Below are 26,077 nucleotides of genomic sequence, written 5' to 3' on the forward strand. Positions count from 1 at the left end.
CCCAGCCATTGTTAACCGTGATGGCACCCGCTACACCCAGACGGGTGAATACAGAACTAACCCTGAAGACATCTACCCCAGCAACCCCACTGACGATGACGTGAGCAGTGGATCGTCCAGTGAAAGAAGCACTTCGGGAGGCTACAGCATTTTCCACACCCACCTTCCAACTGCCTACCCGACCCAGGACCAAGACAGTCCCGGGGTGTCCGACAACCCAGAGAATCCCCCCATTACCAGTAAGGAGAATGAATCACTGTGCTTTCCGATGGCGATTTGTTTGCAGAAACGTCTCTGGTCTTCCTGAGTGACGGGCACTCACTTGTGTGTCGACTGTCTCCTGTCTCTAGAAGTTGGTGACCTCATGTGGGGAGGTGGGCTATTACGGTTGTCAGTGCCCTGTATGCATCGGCTGCTACCGCCTGTAGTTTTTGTCCATCCGCTTCTCTGTTTTGCTTACCTTGGGAGAAGTAGTGCCATTTTGGAAGTCTTTTTAGAAGAGTTTTTCTTGTTCTCTTGTCTCAGGGACGTGGTGACAACTCAAGCATGACACGGAAGCTGTTTTTACTTTTACATGTTTCTTTCTTGTTCTTATCCACCTTTGGATAAGATTGTTTTCATACAGCTGGGATCGTAATGCATGCATACCAGTCCATGCGTTTTTCTCAACCGAACCTTACATTTTTGTGTTTTAACTTGATTCATGCTGTTTTATTGATGGCGTGAGATTCAGTCACCTTCATCACCCATGATTTACTAAACAGTCCCTTTGTTTTGGGTTTAAGGAAGCATATCTGAAGGAGTTATCTGATCAAATTAAATCTGCTTAAAAGTTGTATATCCCAGCCTGTAGGGGAAGGCTGTTAATACTTGCTTGGATATGTGGGTAATTCATCACGTTAGGACTGCGAGAGTGGAAATATGTAAACATTGTGTTCGATCTCATTGAGGGTTTTTTGTTTTTTGGGGTTTTTTTTTTTTTTTGCCCTTTGTGCCCACTTTCACTGGAAAGTATTTGCATCGCCCTCTCATCTCCTTCTTTGCTTTTTCCCTATGGTTTGTTTTAAAACAGGTTTTCAGATTGGCCGCGTTCCTTCTGCGGAGGATTACTCAAACTGAAACAGGGTCTCTGCCTCTCGGGCAGCTTTCCCAGTATGGTGTGGATTTTTCTTTCTTCCTGTCTATGGCTCTGGAGGGCTGGAGCTCTGGTCTCCAAAGAGTGTGCCAGAAGTTCACTGCTTTGCCAATGCTCAAGATAGGGCCCTTTTCGGTGCCTCGTCCCCCCAGAAGCCAGGGCCACCTTCAGAGCACGGTGACTTCATGTAAGGTTACTTGCTCAACAGCGTTTTAAATTCCTGTGAGCAGCTGGCTGAGGGTGCGGAACAAATAGGCGTGAGGTCTGCTTGTTCTTTGCAGATCCTTTGCAGCCTTTCAGGAAGTGGATGTTTTCAACCTGCCCGTGCTTTCCCAGATTACTGGCTCTCTGAGGATTGTGTCTCCTCATTGTCTGTCATCCCATGGATGACCCTTCTTGGGAGGGGCTTCGGCAAACCAAGCAGGCAGTGCTATTGGCTGCTTGCTACTTCTTGAGCGCCCTGCCTTGGTAAAGTAACCCCGCTGAAGTTGCCTATCATCCGGGCACGCGATTTTGTCAGACGTCGGCGAACGTAACAATTAGTGGTCTCAGCAAGAGGCAAATCAAGTCTACTCTAAGGTACTATTTCCCACCGAAGAAGAAAATCATGACAAAATGTATCTTTTAGGAACTAGATGAAATTCACAGTCAAGCCATTATTAGCTTATGCAAAATAGTGAGTATTTCACGTGTGCTTTGGAAAGGCAACGGGGTCATTTTATGGACAGTCGTAGCACATCTTTAATTTTTTTTTTTTTTACCGTTTATTTATTTTTGAGAGAGAGAGAGAGAGAGAGGGAGGGAGCGCACAACCAGGGGAGGGGCAGAGAGAAGGAGAGAGAGGACCCCAAGCAGGCTCTACACTGACAGTGTGGAGCCTGATGCGGAGCTCAAACCCACAAACCGGGAGATCACGACCTGAGCGGAAGTCGGATGCTCAATCGACCGAGCCACCCAGGCGGCCCGCACACTGTTTAAAGGATTGCACATTTCCTGCTCAGGTTAGTTAGTCAGAAAACATATTTTGAGGACCTACTATGTACCAAGTCTGTGCTAATGCTTGGGATCCAGTGGTGAATACCATTAGAAAGTGATACTGAAGGGAGATAAGGATTAGTAAGCTAGTAACCAATATTTACTAAGTATTAAGCAATATTTGAGGTCTTCTCTGTGCCAAATGCTGCTCCAGTTACTCGGAACCCAGAGCTGGACTGACTTTCTTGGAGCCCAGCTACTGTTCAGAAATCAAGGAGAAGGAATGCTTTGAGACTTAACGAAAACATAGGATTTGGGTTGAGAAAAGAAGTGTTCTTCCCTCTTTTCAGAGCACTTAGCTAAGTTTTTCTTAGTAGTTCAGTAAGAGAAAGATTCATTTATCCAACAGAATGGCTCTCAGGTTAGAGTCACTGAAGTGCTACAGCATCCAAAAAGGCCAGTGGAAGCTCCAGATAAATCCATCTGTGCAAAGAAGGGTATCCAAGAAAACAATCAGGTAAAAACTTGAAAGCAGTCCATGTTAGAAAAAGTTACCAGTGGTAAGTTCCTGGATAGACCCCATTATCTGAGGCCAGTGAGGAGATTCCCAAAGCTTCATGACTGTTGGACCAAAAAGGTAGAGCTTGGAGGGAGGGAGTGACAGCAAATCCTCTGTAATGGGTACATGAGGTCAGATGTCCAGAGGAGGTTGGGCTGAGGACAGAGAAGCACGTCTTTAGCTTGGCTGGCTCATTCCTTCCTTAAGGGTCCCTAGTGGGAGGCTGTAGGGAAAGCCAACCAGAACAACCATCTGGAGAGGCTTTGATTTCCATCAGGCTTTTTATTACAAATGTGATTTTTGGAAGAGCCTTCCTGGAGGCATGTTGTCAGCCTCTTTTCTATTGGTGGTCTGGCATTCTCTGGAATCCAGAAACCTAAACCAACTCAGGAAGCAGCCTCTTACCTTGGAACACTCGATTTCCTCATCTTCTGGGTAGCAAAGAAATATATACATATATATATATATATGTAAAAAAAAATTTTTTTTTTGGTCTGGCATGGGCTACTTGGGTTGGGAAAATTGGAAACTCTGATGGCTCTGACTCCTTTCAGGAAATTAGAAGTATTCCTATTTCTATCTTGCTCTTGTTTATTTGCTTCCTGTCGGTCTCTTCGTGGTCTTTTATACGGTGAAAGTGGCAGAAGGTCTCCATATTTAAAAAGGTTTCTGAGGGCAGAATGAGGTGCCTGAGAATTTTTCAGGGGGATGCTCAGGTTTATCTGGTGAAATTGGCTCCTATTCTCTCTACTCTGTGCCAATGTGTCTTTTGTAGCACAGAGCATATTGCACAGGTTGTTGACGTTTTCTGAATACAGAGTCAAAGTTTTTTACCTGGAATTAATGGGCTTCCCATAGGTTCAGTGATGGGTTATAAGGTGTTCAAGAGCTACCTGAAATAATATGCAAAATTTTGAGAATGTGTATCTGTTGGATCACTTTTTTGAGGACAGGAGTCATAACTTATATCAGATTTTCAAAACAGTATTTAACTTGAAATGGCTTTTAAAGATCTCGAGTGGTTTAGCTGTTTATCCTGATGATCTTTGCTGTTCTTCTTCTACAGGGAAACATTCTCTTTTTTTATGTGTATTTATTTTTGAAAGAGAGACAGAGTGTGAGCTGGGGAGAGGCAGAGAGAGGGAGACAGCATCTGAAGCAGGCTCCAGGCTCTGAGCTGTCAGCACAGAGCCCGACACAGGGCTCCAACTCAAACCATGAGATCATGACCTGAGCCGAAATTAAGAGATGCTCAACCAACTGAGCCACTCAGGTGCCCCTGCAGGGAAACATTCTAGACTCAAGCCCCACTTGAGAGTCAAATGGGAGATTTCAAATTGCACAATATTACTGGTCGTCCTTTCTCTAATTTGAATAGAGTCCAGAATTTCTCTAACTTGGGCAGTCTTGTTTCTTTTCTGGAAACACATTCTGAATTAGAACTAAAAGTGACAGGAAGTGATAAATGGACACTCAACAAAGCTTCATCTGATTTCAACATTTTGAACACACACCCTTTGCAAAGCTCCTCCTGCTCAAGCATAAAGCTTGACTTGAAGTTAATGAGTGTGGGCGGAACTTTGAAATGGCAGTTGTCATCAGAAGCTACCTGCATAAAGTGATAGACCCAAGAGATTACAAACAAGCATCTCTAAAGACACTCCAAAAATAAATGAACGAAAGCAACTTTATGAAATGCTGCATCGAAGATCTTCAGTTCATGGCTGGGTCGCCCTATCAAGTAAAATAACATCTCTTTTCCTTCACCGGTTATTAAGTTCCTACTTGGTTTTGCTCTGAGCCTGTGTTCAGAGGGTTCCATTTGAGAAATGAGTACCACTGAATTGATACCCGTGCAGAATTTGCATTTCTGGGGGCTCCTGGGTGGCTCAGTCGGTTAAGCGTCCGACTTCGGCTCAGCTCATGATCTCACGGTTCGTAGGTCCGAGCCCCGCGTCGGGCTCTGTGCTGACAGCTCGGAGCCTGGAGCCTGCTTCGGATTCTGTGTCTCCCCCTCTCTCTGCCCCTCCCCTGCTTGCACTTGTCTCTCTCTCTCTCTCTCTCAAAACTAAATAAACGTTAAAAATTTTTTTTTAAAAAAAGAACTTGTATTTCTGATGTTGCTCTAAGATTCTAAGAGACGTTAGAAGACTGGAGAGATAAAAGCAGGCCTTAATCTTTCTTTGGTAATCTCCGCTCTGTAATAGATACCGACTTTCTATGTATGTAGAATTGGGAGTAAAGGTTTTGTGGAAAGATCTCACTAAATGGTATTTTCATAATTGATCCAGTTACTTCAACTGTGCACTCAAACAGCCACGCAGCAGTTCAGGAGCAAACTAATTGGATGTGGTCCTTGTTGGGTAACTCACAGCCTAAGACTCAGGATCACACAGCAGCTGCAACAACAGGTAAACTGTTATGTCTTCTGTTTCTCCATTGCCCTCAATGCCAAGTTTTTCCAGGTCGAGGAGAAGGACACCCATGATCCTGGAGAAATTTCCCACCCATGTTCCATCTCCTCCTCAGGGAGGGAGGATCCTCCTTAGAGGATCTGGTACGGACCAGAGGGCCTGTGAATCTGGGGATACAAGTGGACACTCTTATGTGTTCTTTCTATTTGTTTTCCTTTTGGCCACACGCCCATCGAATCAGAATTATTTTTCCTTCCGAAGCTTCAGTTAGGAGATTCATTCAGAACGTATCCTCTTGAAAAGAAGTCTATTACAGAGTGCACACTCCTACCTTCTGCCGATCTCATCATCACGGCCAGTGATAACAGAGGGAAATGCTGATTTATGGGTGCAAACTGTCACCCCTGTGCACTGGGGTGCACATCTAAATCCTCAGCTGTAAAGTGGAGGAAGTAACCTGTTGCTTTCTGTCGGAATCTAGGCCTCTGACCAGTCCCCTGGACGTTTGACTAAGTCTAAATCCTTGCAAAGTATTCTGAATTGAGAGCTTGTGTGGGAAGAGATTCCAAGTCTATAACAATGGGAGATTACAAGCATATCTTCCTTTATTAACTTTTGCTGATGGATGATATGACCGTATTTCAAAATCACTGGGCGTTCTTTCTGCAGAAGGAGGGTAGTAAAAATTGTCCTCTACCCTTGCTTGGCTTATAAACACATAGAGTAAACCGTATTTTTTATCTCGACAAATACTTCTGTAAGGAAAATAGTGTTGATGTTATGTTGTGATTACATGTTACAGTGGTTAAGGTAATGCTGGAGGGGGTGTGCAGAATAAAGCATATGCTGTTCTTAAATGTTGGCAATGTTTATCTTCATAGAACAAACATTGTGAAGGAAAAGGTCTTCCTTGTCAGTTCTTCACCTTGGGCCATTTCTGGGCTTTCTTAATAGCTGAAAAAAAAAGATATCTAATCACCTTGCTTTTGTATTTGGGGATTTGATGATGGTTTCAGCCTCTCTGCCTGAGCCGTTTTTCAGCTTTTTATCTGAAGAATATGAAATATTCTTCCGGTGGACATTATGGTTGCAGAAATAGCCGTCTTGGGAAGTTTCAAACCAGGACTCTTATTTCTGATTTTGTCAGTGAGATCATTGGTTCACTTTGTTTGTGCCTGTCTTTCCTGATTGATTACCTTCCTTTCACAAATGGACTCAAAATGTCACGTTCTGCTCTGCAAAATACGATGGTGGCATAAAAAGTGGCCATGGGCAAAATTGCTAGCGGATCTGGACGCTAAATGGAAAAAGATGGAAAGGCATCTTTTTGCATTTTCCCCTTCATGTGGGATCCTTCTGTGCGTTGGGGATTGCTGGGGTTACGTGTCTCGGATTGCTGGTAAAAATATCATACCCTAAATTCATGGAGAATGATATTGGTTGGCCAAGATAGAGTGTGTGGAAGATGATGGGCTCAGACTCTGGAGAGCTTGGTTTCGGAATCATAGACTCTCAGATTTGGAGAGGATCTTCAATAGTTTCACTCAAGCAACGCTTCTAATCATTTGATCTGCACAATTTTCCTGCTAAGCGATCTTTCTGACCGTGGGGAACACAATACTTTATGAAGAAGTTCATCGTTGGATAGTTCAGATTGTAACCTTTTTACATCCAACATTTGGAAGAAAAGTCGTCCCCTGCAATTCTTGCTGCGGGTCCTCGTTTGGCCTTTTGGGACCACAGACAAAAATTTAACCCCTCTGTGGTGTTATAGTTTTTCAAAATGCAAAGACCGCTGTCACGCTCTTTTTGAGACCTCTCATTTGGCCTTTCTGACACCACACAAGGCAAGGTCTGTCCAGCACAGTTTTTTCCTCTTTAAGATGAGGATCATTACCCGGATGATATTTAAGGTCTTTCCATTTCTGACATTCTATGACCTGCAGTATGGGCCTCTAAAATAAGTGGAACTCCTGTGTGCTTTTCCTGTTTCTTGCCTCCATGTATATTACGTATAGATGACTCTCTTGAGTAGTGAAAGAGTAAAAGCGTATTCAGGGCTACTTCTTAGGAACTGATAATTAACCTTTCAACCATCAATTCAATTATGGTTACAACAGCTTTGATGAGTTCTAGTGGCACGACTTCCAAAACAGCAACCAAGAGGCGAGAAGCCCAGGATTGGCTTTCATGGTGGTTTCAGCCATCAGAGTCCGAGAATCCTCTTCACACAACAACGATAATGGCTGGTAATGAGTTGTTATTATCTCATTTCATAAGATCTCTTGACAGTTCTTGAAAGACAGATCTCCTTCTCTGAGACAGATCTCATTTCATAACTATCTCTTGATAGTTCATTGACCTCAGGGATACTAAGTCTAAAGTCCATTCTGGCTTCACAAATGTTTTGGATGACTTTTGAAGGATCATGAGCTCTGAGATCCGTGTTTGATTTTATAGTATTCATAAGCAGATTTCTTCTTTCTACTCTATGGAATTAATACAGCCCTGGAGGAGGCTAATAAGAGCATGGTGAAAGGGGATCAGGTCTCTCTTGATGACAGAACTGAAGGTTGGCCCTGAAAGATATTCTACAATGACAAAAGTCATTAAAACTTCTTGACTTTCCATGGGAAAATAAAATAGTGTAGCTAGAACTAGAAAAATATAGAAAATATCCATCAGTGGAACTATTCTTGGGGTAGACACTGATTGTAAGAAAACACAAATGTTCGCTCCAAAAGATAGCATGAATCTCATTCAAAATATAAGAAGCCCTTTTTCAGTAAAGAGGCATCTTCTACAGCAACCAGTAAGAGGAGGCAGAGGGTTTGGTTTCCATCTTCTTTCCTGTGATGCATCCCAAAGGGAAAACATGAGAATTTCTCAAAATCTTGGCTCCAGTCCATTTTAGTCAACCCTTTTGGTTGACTAATAGTTGCCAGGCATGATTTCTCTTTTAATTGATTCCTTTTTTTTTTTTTTAATGTATGCTGCAGTGTTGTTGGGAATGGTAATTCAGCTTTCCTTTGCATTCAAAGCTAGGGTGATGTGATGCTCTACAAGGTCAAAAATGAATTAACAAATCGTGAATACAACTATGGGATTGTAAAAATGATTGACAAGTGTTTAGATTCCAAAATTCTTCTGCAGGTGGCTGGACAAAAGAAAGAGGCATGTGTGAAACCTTTCCATTCTATTCTTGACACCCTAGTTTTGATGGCACATGCTTAATTAATAAGTTAACAATCTGAAAGCAGGGAGGGGGGAGTGTTTACTGGCCTTTTTTTCTTTTGTGTCTTTGGTGGGATTATGTCCATATGTATTCTTTTAACTTCCTTAAAGAGATCATTCAGTTGTAAAGGTCATAACTGGTTGTTTTTAAACCTATGCATTAGCTTCAGAGACCAGGATGCAAGAATTTGGGGATACACACGTTAGATGTCTCACTCTGCTCTTACAATGTTGGGAATTCCATTATACATTCTGTGCCTGATTTTCTTCCTCTGTCAAATGGGTTGTTTGGCATCCAGTCCAGCCACTAACATAAGTCACCACAACAGGTACGGATTCAAATATCATCTCAGCAGGCTGGGAACCAACTGAAGAAAACGAAGATGAAAGAGACAAACACCCCAGTTATTCTGGATCAGGCATTGATGATGATGAAGATTTTATCTCCAGTACCAGTAAGGATAATCAATTACGGTAGAACCATTTATGCGAGGCTTACTGATTAACCTGAGTGGTGCCCAAGCGGGTCCATCTTGGAAAATAGTTAATGTGGAAAATGAGCATAAACCCGTGACTGATCACACTTTAGTTATACCTTGATAAGATTATGAAGGAAGAAAAATGATTTCTTCTAATGGAAGCCCAAACATATTTGGAAGAGCAATGGGGCAAATAGCTTTTATAAAATTCCTAATGCCTTGGGTTCTTTCTGTTTTGGTTTATCTATTTAGAATTAGAATTGATTCAATTCTAAATTGAAGACTTAGACGGCCCTAGAAAGGCTTAAACGTTGGGAACCGGCATTCAAGAATGGTAATCAAAACTTGGTTGAAATCAAGGGAGCACATCTGGTTTTAACAAATGAATAGGGCACCAACAGGAGAGAAAGACATTGAAGGGGAGGACAAGTGTCAGCTGAGCTTTAACAAAGCAGCGCCCAACTGTTAAAAACAATTGTGTTTCAGTAGTGAAACCACTGCATAATAGTATCCACATTTGTGACAGTTGTAAAACTTTTTGGGACCAGAGATGGCAATTGAGCTGAAAAGCATCCTTAGAAAAAAACAGGCAACGATCAGTCTAATATTCCATCAGATGACGGGGTTTCCTCGACATATCTGTAATGATCTAAGATATTGCTGAACAGAGATGAGAATTCTGAACCTGTCCTTAGAGAAGGTGTACCTTTGCCATGAACTCTCCCAGGTCACTGAAGTTCTGTCTGTCCTATTGAAACCTGAGAGTACTATCCCCAAGTGGATAGCACCCAGGAAGTGAGGGGCCCAAACAATGGCTTGGGCCCTGAGGCATCTGAGTATATGTATGGCATTGAAAGCCACAAATACTCAAGAGAAATAGAGAATACTCAAGAGAACGAGATGCTTGTAAGTGGTGTATTCTTTAGCCCGGACACCTCTGCAGAGCTTGGTCTATAAAACAAGGCAACTCTTTTTAATGACTTCAGAAAGAAAAGCAAATAACCAAGACCACGAGAACTTTATTTACTATTACACTGTATTCTGGGTTCAGGAAGTGGGCCCATCTTCCAGGTGGGGCCATCAGTAAAGATATGGACTTGATACTTCAGAAACTCAGCTTTCTTGGGTGGTAACCCAAACCGATCAACCAGAAAAATAAACTGTGTGATCAAGCTCCTGGGGGAAACTTGCCTGGGTATTTTTCATCTCTGTGGCATATTTTCCAATTTCAGTTCCCCTTTCTACTTGGCACCTGTGCATACAATTCTGCAGGCTGCCCTCTTTCTACTGTAGGGGTGTGTCAGCTGCCGCTTGTTTCATGCTTCTGGGGAATGTGGATAATGATTCGAAACCTGACGTGCTTAACTTGCGAAGTAAGGGCTGATAGCATTACAGTTCTGAAAAGAATTTTGTATCAGTGGAGTATGGAAATTAAGTTTGAAAGAGTTAGGGTGGATTTGCAAGTCGTATTTTCACAAAAGCAATATATCCCGATTTTGTCATGATCCTTCTGTCAGGTGCCGTCCCCTATCCCAGCTCTATCGTCTTGGGTGACAGTATGAGGCTGCTGGTGGAAGTTTGCCTTTTTTTTTTCTTTTTCCGGGGAGCTGCTGTGATGGCGGTTGGTTACCTACGGTGCTTTTGTACTGAATGTGCGAATCTCGTTTTTCCTTCATTGGCTGGGAATGGCTTGCTCATGAAATGCTTTGCCTGTGATGAGAATACCGTAGGTGTTTGTAACTATTCAGAAATGGATAGCTAAATCCTATGCTTGCTACAGGGAGACGTTCTTTCTTAGAATCGTCTGTAGGAAATCCGTGGCTGCTTACGGTGTTCCTTTCCCCACCAGAACTACTAATGAAAGAAAGTGATCATCGTGGTATAATTTTCGGGTATCTCCCTCGTCAGCCTGAGGCTCTACATGTAATGCACTTGCCAATGATACCAATTCCTTGGGCTTTCAAGTGCACAGGGCTGTTACAGACTGCATGGATGGGCAAAGCTCTGACGTTTTTGGGTCTCCTCGGTGGAGGGCTGGTGTTTGCAAAACTGTTCTTTCTTCTGCTGCAGCTTCTTGGGCTGCTTTCTCCGGAAAATCTCATGTTCTGACCCGAGCGTATTCTATGACAGAATGCAGAGGACACTGAGCTGCTTAACACGGTGGCTGAATCAAGCTGAAGTGACTGTCTGCTTTCCCTCCGTTTCCACTCAACCATCTATGCAACCTGCTATAGATGATTCACTGCATAGACTAAAGAAGGGAGACATGTACAGAACAAGTGGTGGAGGCTCGAGAAATAACATTTTCCTAATTGCTTCAATCATCGTTATCACAGTTTCAACCACACCACGGCTTTTTAACCACCCAAAACAGAACCAGGATCGGACCCAATGGAGCCCAGGCGAATCGAATCCAGGAGTGTTACTTCAGACAACTGCGAGGATGACTGGTAATGGGTTATGCATACTTAATTAAGGACTTTTTTTCCCTCAAAGTCCGTGATGCTGCAAAGGTCAATCATCAGGACACAGCGGGAAATGTAGTTAATATCTCATCACAAATTCTCAACTTTGGCGAGGAGACTCAGTTCGACCTAGGAGCCACTTACCAATCATACCATCTGGGCTCGAGATGCTTTATTATACAAATGAACCCATTAAAATGGTTTATGACGCTGCCCTTGACAAAGTGGTCAGAGTAAAATAAGAGGTAATCATTAAGAAATTTCATGCCCATCGATTTTCTCTTGGGAGAGATTGGTGGAGCCGCTCGACAGTATTGAGCATAGATGCTCAGCGATGCTGTTGAGGCCGGGCGCTATTAGATAGCATGCATTTTAGTGCAAGAACAGAACATCAAAGGTTGCTTGATAAAAAGTCACAGTGTATGTAACCATCGTCACGGCAGATGTGGACAGAAGCAGCACCATTGCTAATGGAGAAAGCTGGACCCGCGAACCCCACTCTCCTCTCATTCACCATGAGCGTCATGATGAAGAGGAGACCCAGCATTCGACGAGCCCAAGTAAGGAGGATGGTGGTCAGCAGTCCTGATTTAGATGAGTCTGCGAAGTCATTTCGCAGAATAGGGAAGACTCTTTTGTTAGACGTTAGCCACATCTTCTATTTCCACGCAGTAATTTCTTTTAGCCACAGAGCATGAAAAGCCGTCAAATCTATACACAAGTTTTAGAAACTGGAAGAAAAATGCTGACTTGTCAGGTTGCCTGAAAGGCCAAAATGTTGAAAAAGTTAAAAATGGTTTTGAAATGTGCATAACGTACCTGAGATAGGTTGTGTGTGTGTGTGTGTGTGTGTGTGTGTGTGTGTGTGTTAGAGATTCCTAAAGGTTCCGTTTGGTGATGTGTGTGTGTTTATGGAAATGTGTGATGAAGAGTGTATCTTTCCGTGCTGAGCAGAGGGGTCTGTAAAGAAAGCTTGACAAGTGCAGCGGTCTTTGGAATCCGTATCATCTGTGAAGATCTTTTTTTTTTTTTTTTTTTTTTTTATTTTTTTTTTATTTTTTATTTTTGGGACAGAGAGAGACAGAGCATGAACGGGGGAGGGGCAGAGAGAGAGGGAGACACAGAATCGGAAACAGGCTCCAGGCTCCGAGCCATCAGCCGAGCCTGACGCGGGGCTCGAACTCACGGACCGCGAGATCGTGACCTGGCTGAAGTCGGACGCTTAACCGACTGCGCCACCCAGGCACCCCATGTGAAGATCTTTGATGAATCTGGTTTCTTTCTTTTTTTTTTTTTACATTTTGTTCCTCACTCCACTGTAGAAAGGCATCCCTTGTACCCTTGGAGGGAAGGTCAGTAGCTCATACAGACTGTATTTGAATGTCTGTGACTGCTCTTTTTCTGTTTTTAAGCCCAGAGTATCTTGGGGGGAAGCTTTGACGCTGTTACTTCTATTTATGTGCAAACATCTCAGGTTTTCCAAAACAATCTCAAGTACCACTACTGGTCTGTGAGGATAAGACAAAAAAAGTAAGAAGTATATCCTCTTTTGTCTCTCTGTCTTGGAGCCATGCCTATCATGTTTCGAACAAAAGAAGCTTTAATTCAGGATAACAGCTTGTAGCATCTTGAAAACTGCAGTTCAACTGTCATTCTCTTAGCCTTGGATACTCCGAACACAAAAATGTCAGAAACAGCCACTTAGAACCCAAAGGGCAAAGCTATAGTTTGAGGGATGTCTTCAGACAACACAAGAAACATTTCAGACACCCACTAGGACATAGGTTTTAAGTCCTGGCCATTGTACTGAATATGCCCAACAGGCCTGCCTCTCATTACTTTTCCCAGTGGATTTTATTTTCGTGTGAGGATTACGAGCCGAGTTAACAAGAGTCTTCTGATAGAAGAAGGAAATGAGAAGCAGACGTCTCTTCAGAATGGGATTCCCTTCCAATCCCCTTTTGGAAGCGAAGAGTATATCTTAGAATTGAAGGCAGTTTGTACTTAAAAATTTTCGCAGAAAGCTACTTAAGAGGTTTGGAATTAATGAGACCATTGTCGAAAGGTGGTGATGGGGGGCGGGGGAGAAGAGGGGACATCATGCCTGGCGCGTAGTTGAAAAACCAGATGGAACAGAACCTAACAGAGGGAAAGGGAAAGGAGTAACCATGCTAGCAGTTCTCTTATCAGTACTTGCAAAACATAAAGAGATTCTGGTTGGTGACCTCGGGGCTTTATCAAAGAACATTACAACTTCTAGAAGAGAGTCAACCTTCGTATTTTATGATGGAAATCCTATACTCTGCTAATCCATATGTTAAAAACAGCAGGGGTTACTGGGTATTTAAAGGATCATTATGTGTATAAAGACAGTGCTAGAGTAGTGTATATGTGTGTGTGTGTGTGTGTGTGTGTGTGTGCATACGTGCGTGCGTGTCCGTATGTGTGCACACAGGCGTACATTTTGCTTTTTCTTTCTTTTCTAAAACATTTTGAATGGGCGGTTTGTGTTTGGGTTGATGTTCCCATTTTTTGTTTTTCCTAACGCTCCATGGTTTTCCTAACTTCATTATTTGTCAGGAGGTAGTGATTTAGTCAGTGGGAGGTAAAACCGAAGACTTGGGGGCGTCTTTTTTCCTCCCTCTGGATAACGAGTTAACCCCAGGAATGTTTTGGCCAACGCAAAGGTAAAATGAGGACACAAGTTTTAGTTTTTTAAAGGTTTTTCTTATTATCAAATCATACATATCATTTTCTAAAATTATGAAATACAACCAGTCTTGCCGGTTGCCAAATATACTTTGGCTTGGCGAGTTTATAGACTCTCATTTTCTTGAGGAATGAAACATTTGCTATTCGTTGCTATACATGAAAACGACAGTGGCTTTGGCACCCTGATACGTTTTATTCCATTCATTTTATTCTTTTTAAAACTGAACAATTACAACACTGAGAGGTTGGCATTTTTACCCTGTCACACATTGTTTATATAATGCCAAACACTGGCTAGAATAGTTTTCTTTCATTGACTTACTTTTGGTAAAAAGCAATTTTGGCAATCTTAGATGCCACGTAGACATAACGTCGTAACGTGCCGGTGCAGCAGCACCCGGTCATTGTCAACATCTTTTGTGCTGGCAAATCCGCTCCTGGTGCATTTCCAGGGCATGTGATCGTGAGTTATGTGACCACCATTTGAGAAGTCCTCCCCCTAGGCTGATCTTGTCATCAGCTGGTATATAACATATTCCTCCCTCCAAAATCACTGCAGCAAAGAGGTTAATTCTTTGAACACACGGTTCTCTCCAAGGATATGTGAGGCTGTGGACAACAGTAAATTAAGAATCATACTGGGAATTCATGGACTGTGGCCTAGTCCTGACTTGGTGCAAATCTGGCTACAGGATTTTGAGCAAGACTACTTTGGGTCTTAGTTTTCCTATCTGAAAAATTGAAGGATTGCACCGTTGATTTCTTTTTTTTAAATACAATTTATCGTCAAATTGGCTTCCATACAACACCCAGTGCTCATTGATTCAACACCCCTTTCAGAATATGAGCGCTCTCACTCCTTGCTGCTTCCCTTTTCTATCTTTTCTCCCATGTGTATGTGGCCTGAAAGTAGAAAGCTGTGTGTCGGTAAGGAAACTGAACAATAAAGGCTCACAACTGACATCTTCTCACAGCCCAGGAAATCCCTAGTCGTACAATGGAAGAAACAGCTACCCAGAAAGAGCAGTGGGTTGAGAGCGGATGGCATGGGGCATATCCCCAATCATCCAAAAGAAGACTCTCATTCAACAACAGGGACAGCTGGTAATGGATTGTTTAATAAGGAAGCTTGGGTGGAAGTTTCCTTGTGGGTTAAATGCTGAGCGCTGAGGACATGGAACAGAAAGACATTGAAGGAATTGTCACAAGATGTTAAGATTCTTTAATAAGTTATGATGTGGTCAACACAGAGCCAATCCTTAGATGCTCATAACAAATCACCGAAGAAGGAGTAGATACAGCGTACAAAGGAGACATAGAGAATATGCCCTTTTTGTATATCACTTTCAGATCCAGTTTGGGGCATCCCCTAGTGAGATTGGGGCAGAGACTCTGATCTTATCAAATGCTCCCTTTTGTTTTGTAAAGGAATCTACAACGTGGCTTTTTGAAACACTGGGCATGTCAGAAAGCCCTTGGTCCGAACCCCAGTGTTGGAAGAAATGGAGCCAGATGGTTTGAGGAAAATACCTGTCTGATGTCATTTAGCACTTTTGTCATGTCTATCTGGAGCTTTCTCTTTGAATTCGCAGTGCTTTTTTCTGAGCTTTACCAAAAACGCACCTTCTCTAGTCCAGAATCGTGGGATCGTGGAAATCGGGCTCGAGTCGTGTCGTCATCTCTAAGTGATGCCAGATAACTTGACTCCGCAGGCTCCTATGCACGATTCTTGGTGTGGCAGAAACATGGAATGCCAGTGTGTGAAAGCCTCTGAATGCATACCTGGCTGAGCAGTGGATTCAGTGACTGGCTATGGCATGTGGTTGTTGCTGAGGGGCCACTGTTGTACTCTTCTCTACCCATATATCTCTGCTGGCTCAGAATGAAGCAGTGGCATGTGCTGAATTCTTATGTGTCGCTTGTGCTGTGGATCCCATTGTTAGAAGGTAACGCTTCTAACGGGTTCCATTCATGCTTTTGAGATGAATGGCATTTACTTTCATGTTTATCTTGTGGGTGGCTGTTACCTGATTCCTTCTCTAAATCACTACCAGCCTAATGTGCATTTCACCGGGATGTGGTTGTCTTGGAATGACATCATGTGCTTAGACTTCCTCCTTTAGGGGATGGGGGCAACAGGGCATGTGGTTCAAGAACTACTTCTTCGTCTTTGCTTGACATCTGTAAGTCATCCTGTATTCCCTGCAGGAGTCATTAATGATTTTGCGCCGTCTAGTTCACCTGCTGACTGCTGAGTACATGAACATGAACAAACCCATACCTGCCAAAACATTCTGTGCTTACACTTCTCCTCCCTCTATACCAGGAAGATGAGTTCATTGTCTTGTCTAGAGACTAAAGTCTTTTTAAAATTATCAGTGTATCCCTGGCCCAATGTCAACTAACACTTTGACAATTGCTTGAACTACATGGTCACAACAGCCCCGGCCCATGACAGCCATCCAGACCAAAGAATGACAACGCAGAGTCAAGAGGACAGCTCCTGGACTTACTTCTTCGACCCAATCTCACATCCAATGGGACGAGGTCATCAAACAGAAAGATGGATGGGTAATAGCCTCTGAGCTTTTATATATATATATTATGTTTTTGAAAGCCACCAAATGGCTATTTAACTAGAAATGTGCCCTTGATTTTAAAGCAGTCTACTTCCTAAGGAACTTGAAGTTGCTTCAAAAGTTAGGTTTCTATGTGGGAGTGATATGTACATTCATCTGAATGGGAGTTCCTGGGCTGAGACTGAAGAATTCAGACAGAGGGGGTCAAAGATCCTAAGAGGGTGAGAGTGGAGGTTATTTTCTCTGAAGAAGGAGCAGTCTCAACATTTGTTTTCCATTTCCTTTTAAGTGCAGTGTTCTAAAAAGAGTGAAGTGATTGAATTCAGTGACTATTTTCCTTGTAGACCCAAAGATGTAACTTGTCTTTGGTAGAGAAATCTTAGAGGTCAAAAATTGGTGAGTACTCATTTCAAAAAAGTAACTAAAAAGTTCAGAAAACTTTCTTATTCAGTCTTGCCACATTTAGAGAGAAATACGGTACCCAGTGACTTAGGCTTTAGACCACTCTTGGCTCTCAATAAATGTTTACAAATTTAACAAGTAGGCAACTTTTAGACAGGATGGAATCCCTGTTTTCTTAAATACCATTTTGTACTTACCTATAAGTGGTTAAAAACAGAAATGAGAGAGAGAGAGAGAGTAAAAAAGATACGAATTGCAGTTCTGCAAGAATGGAAGACTATGATTTTATTTGACCAATTTTTATATTCAAAAAGAATTCTTTCTTTATCAGAACAGATGACAGCTTTCCTGAGAGAATCTGCAGGACTTGGCTGCAGGTGGTATCCCTTTTTTTCTCAGTCATTACTAAGCTGAAGATTCCATGTTCCTTACCGTACCCATGAGTTGAGCTACTCAATTTTTTAAAAATTATTCAGTAAGATATCTTGATCCCAGGGATATAACATTCCAAAAAGAGAGATAGACAGGAAGACTCAATAAAGGAATGTGAATTTTTGGTCATAGCATGGAATATATTATCTGGATCCAAACTGCCAAAAGCATACATAACACAAACTATTGAAATGGGGACTAAGAACATGACGATGATGTCTCTTGATAGTGAGTTGAACAAAATTATCTCTAAAATGAATTCCACAGTCTCCGTGGCTTCATTTCTTTAAAACATCCTATACTGTACCCAAATATTAATGATCAGATATCCCTTAAGCTATAATTGTATTACATTTCTGCTGATGTGCAATGCAATATAGACACCCAGTGATGCCTGGGTCCATGCTCTTAAAGAACTTAAAATTTAGCTAGGGAAGGAAAACATTTGTCACCAAAATATATCTAACAATACTAGACAATAAGCAAATAGATGCCAAATGAATGTTGCCAACAATAAACACAAAAATCCAGAGGACCCTCTAGAGAGTGTCAGAGAAATGTAGATCAGACTTAGTTTTTCAAAGATGGAAAAACATGGAGAGGCAGAGAAAGGAAGTCAGGGAAAGGTGTTTTGTTTTGTATTGTTTTGTTTTGTTTTTTAGGAAGGATACTCATGTAAGGAGAAACATAAAGAAAGGGAAACCAAGGAATGAGTTTCTCAGAGTTACTGGGTCCATTTGTCATAAAGGAAGATGAGTTTGAATGGCTAGGTTGTGGCCGTTGGGTTGAGTGGGTCAAGGCTACATGCAAACCCAGCACACATATTTATGCACATGGCAGCTGGAGGCTCTGGTCTATCCACGGTGGGAACCAAGCCAGTAAAGCAGCTTCAGAATCAATTATCCACTGATGAATAGAAAGAAAGTCCATTGAGTTAGACATGCAAAGGGCAATACAATTGGCTTCAACCATAGAACGGTGCGATACATCTTGAACGATGCTACTTACAGAAGGGGAAGACGATGAACAAGTGTGTCTAGAGACTTTCAACAGACAGGACTCTTTCTGGGAAAATATCCATTTGGGATTTCATTTTGGGTTAGCTCGCCTTTCCTCTTTTTGGAGACCTGGGATAGTACAGTTAGCCACGTCTTGTCCTACAAAGATCTTGATTCTCTTTTCTTGTAGTAAAGGCCACAGGGTGAATGTGAAGGCCCAGTATTCCAGTGTTTCCCACTGGAGTCATCTGGACCTGGTCAAATCTCTCCAGATGCAGCAGTGTGGGGGTACTTTGAGCCGGAGAGCCAGCAACAGTGATGGTGCTTGTGGGTCGATTGGTGACTCTTTCACTTAGGACTTACCATTTCAGCAGCACTTTGCAACGATTACTGGAAACAGGATATATCAATATGTCGGTGACATTTCTGTACCACTCAACATTGTACATGTTAAGTGCCAAGGACACCTCATACTTGTGTTTACGGGGAGAATGATTCACTGACATGTGCTTCTTTTTTCTTGGCCCTGAATACCTCCTGTGGCCTTCGTGGAGGTAGTATTGGATGATAATTTTATGTGTTATATGCCCATTCACTTTGTGGCGCAAAAGAGGGCCAAAAGAGGGAAGAGGGCTGTAAGAAAAAAACAAAACAACAACAACAAGCTTTTGACCCAAGTGAGGGAGATGTGATAAAATGGTGTCCGAACGAGTGCGTTTTGTCTTTTCTCTACGATCCAGATCACGTGCATCTATAAGGAAGACAATGTGTAGGGAATGGGACCAATCACACGTGGGCTATGTTTCTGCCTTTTTGCGAGGCTTGGGAGGCACATCGTGTTCTCATTTAGAGCCCTGCCAGACCCAGCAAAAGCAAACAAAAATTGTACCTTTCATACACTCAGTCTTTAAGTGAAAGCCACCTGCTTCTTACGATTCTCTTTTGAAGAAGCAATCGTTTCTCCCGGTTCTGCAGGCATCAATCAGTATGAACGTTTTTTCCTTCTTGTCCAGGTTTGAATATAAAAATAGTTTGTCTGTAGACCCTAAACCACCCTCAGGAGGTGGGTTAGTAAATCAGGCAATAACACCGATTTAATTCCCTCAGATACGGACTCCAGCCATAGTACAACACTTCAGCCTTCTGCAGATCCAAACACACATTCGGTGGAAGAGTCGGACAGGACAGGACCTCTTTCCGTGACGACTCGTAAGGACATAACAGCCCCTTTATTGGCCTGTGATCCTGCTTCAGCTCTGGCCCACACTGGCCTGGATACAGAGCTTGTATCCAGTTAGTGCTATGTGGCTTGGCTCAGCCCAGAGGATAAAAGGGTCTCCATTGCCGATATTTTCCTGGCGGGTTCTTTAAATCTGATTTTTCCTTCATTCTTGGTGATTTCCCTACTCAACGGCCTTATCTTAAGGAAAATAAAAAGGTTGGGGGATTCCGCTCAAGTTGATTTTCTGTCTCTAAATAGTTATGCCAGTGACACCCAAGACCGCGGCTAGGACGGTGGTTTCTCTATGTTTCAACCATGTCCTTTGGTTCCCATCTTTCCTCCAGTCAAGGCAGGAGAGGGGTAGGGTTGCTTTCATAGCTGCAAAAAGATCGTTTGGGCCTGGCTAATCAGAGAGAGTAGGGAAATCACCACAGCCCACAGAAGAGGGGCAAGGCATGTTGTTGACAATTAACAAAGGTGACAGGGCCTGGGAACAGAAGAGGAATGTTTGCCAGGACCTCTTCCTACTGGTAAACATCCGGTAGAAGCAATGCTAAACTCCTCAGGAGACTTAATTTCCACTATATGGACAAGGCTATCTTAGAGATCAGCCTGAAATCATTCGCAATTTCTTCACAGAATATGAAAGAAATCCAGAATTAAGAAACTCATTTCACTGCTTGCTACACATAATGGACAGAGTCCTTTTAGGCAAAGGAAAACATCAGCAAGCGTGTGCTGATCACCAAGAACGTATGTAGCACAGTGTTACGTATCAGAGGAGATGGAGATAAGCCTAAGAATGGGCCCCTCCAACGGAGGGTCTTGTATTTCCACTTTATGGCCCTGATGTCTTGTATTCCGATACTGGGATTGGGATTGGGTGAATGTCTTCCTCCTGGTTGTGATGTGTGCTTGGTGGTGGACGTGGCTTATGGATGTGGTTTATGGAATGCCTGCACCTGTAACTCAGAGGTCAGTACCTTTCCTAGAAGGACCCAAAAGAAATCAACTCAAAACAGTCCCAGGTGATCTCAGATATGGGCAACGGTTCAACCTCAAATTGATATATGTCAGTGAAGGTCCTGTGTTTGCCCAGGCAAGCGTTTCCTGGCATTTTAGTGTAGTGATGAGAATCCTCATTCACGGGCGAGATCAAAAACCTAATACTAGATGAAAAATGGTAACTTTAATTTAATATTCTTTAGAAGGTACTGAAGTATTTCTTTGTGTAAATTTGATCCGAGTTACTCGAGCAGGTTATTCTAGATTCTAGAACTTCTTCCTTTTTTTGTCATTAGGGGCAGACTACCTGCCGCTGTCGTATTTATCGCCCTACGGTTGTGCTTCTTGACCCGCAGCTAGGTACTCTTGACCATTTATAGGAGCACTGGAATTCAACCATTCATTTTCCCCTGTCTCTATGTTCCCTGGTTTTCCCAAGCGACTTGGGCCAGGATGTTCCAGGGTGGACAAAGTCTTGGTTCAGGCTTCACCTTGTCACTTTGCCTTTGTTGATGACACTGAAAGAGAAGTTCTTAGGAGCCAGTTAAGGGACAAAACAGAATTCTGTTACACATTCCTCTCAATCAGAAGAGAGTGGCGTGCACAAACTACAGTATTCCTCTGCACCTACCCATCAGGCACTGCGATAGTTAGACCCCTCCTGTCAGCAGATAACAGAGGATGTGTTTCACGGCTCCAAATTAATGCTGGATTCATCCCTCCTTGAAACAGAGCAGAGTAAGACTCAGAGCTTCTCTACATCACATGGAGACTGGGAAGAAGATAAAGACCATCCAGTGACTTCTACTCCAACATCTAGCAGTAAGGATGGTAAAGCCCAGTTGGCTCCAGCTCTTGCTAAAAATCGATAAATTATGGATGTCTTTGCAGTGTCTTTGGTGGAGGCACATCAGTTGACTGCTGCTATGCTGTCACTTCTGATCAGAAGGTGTGGCTGGTGATGGCTCTTTGATTTTTCTGCTTTGTAGACCTCTTAGAAGCTACAGTCTGTACATTGAGTGCAAACCGTATTTCTTTCTTAGTCTTAAAGGTCAGGCTTCTTAAGCTGGGGAATTAGTGGCGTGGTCTTAAAATAACATATTGCTTATATATGGTTTGCAATCGGCGTAAAGGTCTGAATGCTATCACTTTCTATTTCCCTTTCATTGATAACATTATTTTGCCGTTCATCATCTGGACATAAATCCATGGTGCTGGCGACTGAGGAGCAGTGCCCTTATGGCAAAGGAAAGAATAATCAAAGCGTCGGGTCTTTGAAACCTTGCATTTGCTACTCCATTTGCGGGCAGCATGATTTTACTTTTCAGTTCAGTGATGTGTTTTTTCCACTTCACCCGTGGTGGGTCTAACTGAGTAAGAGCTCAAGATTATCTAGTCCCTGAATTGACTTGAAGGCCACAGTTAGTTGTAGTGGCATAAACCTAACTTCGATCATCCGGGCAGGTGTTGCAACGAATGCCCCTTCTAGGTATGGGGATCACCGAAATCTCTTCCGTAGATGTCCAGGTGATGCCAATTGCAAAATATTGCTTCCCTTCGATGGTATAAGGAAGTACATGGTCTTTTGCTCTGTACTCGTGAATAACGAACGGAAAGCTTTTGTAGCATTAGACCATTCTGAAGACAGGCATCTGCTGGGTGGCGGCCTCACAAATGTGGGTTTACCATTGATTCCGCCTCCACACAGATAGGACAGATGGCAAAGGTGGAAGAAGAAGTGGACGTCTTCCTGAAGACTCAGCTACTTCAGTGGAAAGTTATACTTCTCAGTCCCCAGCCACAAAGGAACTCAGGACACTCATCCCAGTGACCCCTGCTAAGACGGGGGTCCCTGAAGTTACTGAAGTTAATATTGTTGGAGATTCCGACTCTAATGTTGATCGTTTCTTTTCAGGTAACTTGACCATTTGTTATCTGGTTTGATTTTTCTACAGAGAGAAACAACGCGTGCTTGAATACTGCAGGGGACATTTTCTGTGTAGGCCTGTGATTAGGCTGATTTGTGACATGGGGATGGCTTTTATTACAGGTCATGATTCTAATGCAAATAAAGTTAGATTTAGGTTAGATAAATAATGCTTTTATTTGTCAAAGTAATCTCCATTTATTTTTGTGACTTGGTTGTTATGGTAGAATTTCTTTCTTTGCTGCTAATCTCGTGATATACTAATTTGAACCATACAAAATCAATGTTGTTGTAGGTCCAAGTCGTTAAATATTAGCAATTTCATTTGATTCAACTAAGATATGCTACCTGTTTAGTAAGGGTTTACCCAACATGTGAATAATGTCCATATGCTAATGTCTTTGCTCTGAAATTATTATCTCTACTGGTGATGGATTGGCAAATTTTGCTTTCGGTGAAGGGCTTGTAGCCAAACCTACTTATGATTCACACCTCAAACTTTATGAGTTAATCTACTAATTATGAATAGGCACGATTTCTCTTGTTGTAATGGCAAAGAGAGGACTAAAGATGACTTATTCAATTAAGTTGGACCCAGACCCGAAAGGAGCGTGAGACTTCTTTTCTCAAATAACAGTCTCCCCTGCTTCTCCCTCGCTTTGTTCCCCTATTTGCATTAAGAAACTTACACTGAAGAAAAGAGAACTGGAAATACCACCTCTGGCTAACAGACGAGAATTGGAATTGTTCCTCCTTGTGCCCTTCCCACTCATCCATTGAATTATACTAAATATTTGTGATTAAAAAAACATATATATATATATATATATATATATATATATATATGTATATATATATGTATGTATACATATATACATATGTATATGTATATGTATATATGTATACGTATATATATATACATACATATACACACACAAATAAATATATAAATTTATTTATTTATAGCAAGATCTTTCTCTCCTTCCTCTCAAAAAGAATAAATCTTATGAGAACCCAATATATGAAACAGATGGTATCTGTGAGGCTCTGACTGATATGGGGACAGAAGACTCAGAATACCACCTGCTTGGATTCTTTCCTCTGGGCTGCTCACCATAGAGGTTCTGGAAAAACAAAAAACACAACAGTTTTTAAAAATACTGACTTTGGGGATATTGGTATGACAAAGCTCCTTACACCCTTTGGTTCTTTTTTTCACCACGGTTCTGTGCTCAGTTATGAAAACAATCCAAGTAGCACCGTCAGTTTTCTTCCAGAGAAATGAATCTCAGAGCGCTGCCTGGTTTCTCCCGGCAAAATAAGGCCTGTTGGGCAATTGAATGCATTTAAATTTAACATGGCAGTTTTAACGGCAATAGTAGCATAGAAGGGCTAAATAGCCTATTTGCGGGTAAATAAAACTCTTTCTGCAAAATGGATATTCACATACGCTGAGTCCTTCTGTATTCCGTGGTCAAACAGAGTTTTCATGGTTCTCCATGGATTAAATGATTAGTAAGTGATCTGTCATCCTTGGTTTTCTTCCAAACCACTCAGATACAGCTTATTTCTTCCCATACATTTTTCTCAGTCTTTATGCTTAATATTAAGAACTAAAACATTTGCACTTGTGGTCGTGGTGGCGGTGGTGATGGCGGAGATGATGATGGTGGTGGCATTGGGGCTGCTCGTATTGGCGTTTCAGCGAATGCTATTTTCAGGTATTCTAACAAAGAAACAAAGCAATCTGATTTCTCCGTACAATTATACAAGAGATTACAGGTCGCCTATTTCTGCCTTCTCAAATCAAAGACATGGTGATGATCAGATTACCTTAATCTTCATAATGGGTGACTACAGCCACTTTATGAAACCATTGTCCCTTTTGTTATTGCTGTTTGTCTTCTTTTTGCTTTGTTGTTGCTTTGCTTTTTTTTTTTTTTTTTTTAAAGATTCCAGTGTAGTGTTGGAAATGTGTGGGGAAGAGGGAGAAGAGCAGGGGTTCCCATATGCTGAATCCAAGATTTGACCTGTGGATCCAGATTGTAGCAACTCAAAAGCTTGCTTCAATCTAAAGGCCTTTTGCTGATGGATGATTGAGGGGATAGAATTATATTAACTCTTGGTGTTGAAAAATACAGATTTCATTTTTGAAAAATATTGGGTTTTTTGAAACATACTCTAATAACCAGGTCCATATTTTTCACAGGTTAACTATCTTCTTATTCCTTTTTCATTTGTCTTCTGACTTTTTTCTCTAAATAAGCAGCTGAGCTTTCCCTCTGAATCTTTACATAATTCAACACCAAGATCCTTTACTGCACACCAAAACCATTGTCTATTTCCTGCCTCAGAGAAAGCTCTTTAAATGGCTCATGCTCTGAGCCAGAGAGTACATCCATACCCAGTGATCACGTTTGTGTAATTCAAAGCGTATCATCTTCATTTCAAAAACACAGTGTCAAGTTCCAACCTCAGACCTGGGAAGACATCATAATATTTTTGTTAGAGTATTATGGTTATTAGATTTCTATCAAAACCACACTTCCCGTGGTCATCCTGGATGGTCTGTGCTGTCCCAGTTTCTTTACTTTTGATCAGAGCTCTAGCCTCCTCACCAGGGGGTCAAGCGATGAACAGTAATTAGTACCAATGGAGCCGTTCAAGGCTCCTTTGCCATTGCTTTTTGGTGACTCTTAAAAGCCTGAACTTGGTGAGGGGCTGTTCGACAACGCAAAAATGAGGAAGGGCAGATTCCCTGGTTACTGGAACGTATCCCCAGTAATGACCCTTTTCTAATTGCTCCTTACAGAAGACCAAGACTCACCAGTTCACCCCAGTGGGAGGTCCCATACGACTCATGGATCAGAATCAGCTGGTGAGTTTGAGCTACTTGAGTAATTTACTGTTATCATCATTTGAGCCTGCTTAATAAAGTATGAGTCAGTGTCTCAAGAAGAGCGGTTCTCAGACTTCCTTATGCATCACTATCACAGAGAGTGCTTATTAAATCACACTGCTGATGAAAATATTATGGTGTTAGCTACAGTACCCTGTGCGGAGGGTTACGCTGAATGCTTTCCACAGGTTTCATCATTTAGTCTTGAAAACAATGCCCTGCGACAATTGTGGTTATCCCAATTTTAATCGTTATGAAATTGAGTCTCAAATCCCTTAAGCAGCGTCCTCAGTATATGGAGAAGCTGGGATCAAGCCCAGACCGTTCTTACTCCAAAACCCACACTCTTATTAATCTGGTGTAGTGCAATGTTAAATTGAGACCCTACTTGTATTCTTCCTGATCCTTTCACACAGAAGACTCTCCTCCGGCGCCATAGTTCTCAAAGTGCAGTCCCCATCCCTGCGGCATCAGCATCACCAGGGAACTTACTAGAAAGACAAATGCTCAGGCTCTACCTCAGACCTGCTGCATCGGAAACCTTAAGGATGCGTAAAGCAGCGTAACCCCCAGAACAGGGTACCTAGCATTTACTGAGAACGTACTGTGTGCTAGGGACATTGTTCTAAACACTTCACAT

The 26,077-nt window shown here is 42.2% G+C and overlaps 1 protein-coding gene across 18 annotated transcripts in view; it reads left to right on the top strand.

Annotated features, from left to right (window-relative positions):
• Positions 1-26,077, top strand: part of CD44 (CD44 molecule (Indian blood group)) — a 91,782-nt gene that overhangs the window by 50,411 nt on the left and 15,294 nt on the right. The window contains exons 5-15 of one of the 18 annotated variants that reach the window (XM_042905766.1): positions 6-239; positions 4,961-5,080; positions 7,204-7,332; positions 8,647-8,772; positions 11,133-11,246; positions 11,705-11,821; positions 16,416-16,544; positions 19,492-19,593; positions 21,344-21,442; positions 22,320-22,526; positions 25,351-25,416. In XM_042905766.1, the coding sequence (XP_042761700.1) occupies positions 6-239; positions 4,961-5,080; positions 7,204-7,332; positions 8,647-8,772; positions 11,133-11,246; positions 11,705-11,821; positions 16,416-16,544; positions 19,492-19,593; positions 21,344-21,442; positions 22,320-22,526; positions 25,351-25,416 (1,443 nt within the window). The remainder of the gene's footprint in view (positions 1-5; positions 240-4,960; positions 5,081-7,203; positions 7,333-8,646; positions 8,773-11,132; positions 11,247-11,704; positions 11,822-16,415; positions 16,545-19,491; positions 19,594-21,343; positions 21,443-22,319; positions 22,527-25,350; positions 25,417-26,077) is intronic. The other 17 variants (XM_042905767.1, XM_042905769.1, XM_042905770.1 and 14 more) reach the window with 17 other exon arrangements.

The sequence above is a fragment of the Panthera leo genome, chromosome D1 (assembly GCF_018350215.1).
Source record: "Panthera leo isolate Ple1 chromosome D1, P.leo_Ple1_pat1.1, whole genome shotgun sequence".
In the NCBI taxonomy this organism is placed as follows: Eukaryota; Metazoa; Chordata; class Mammalia; order Carnivora; family Felidae; genus Panthera; species Panthera leo.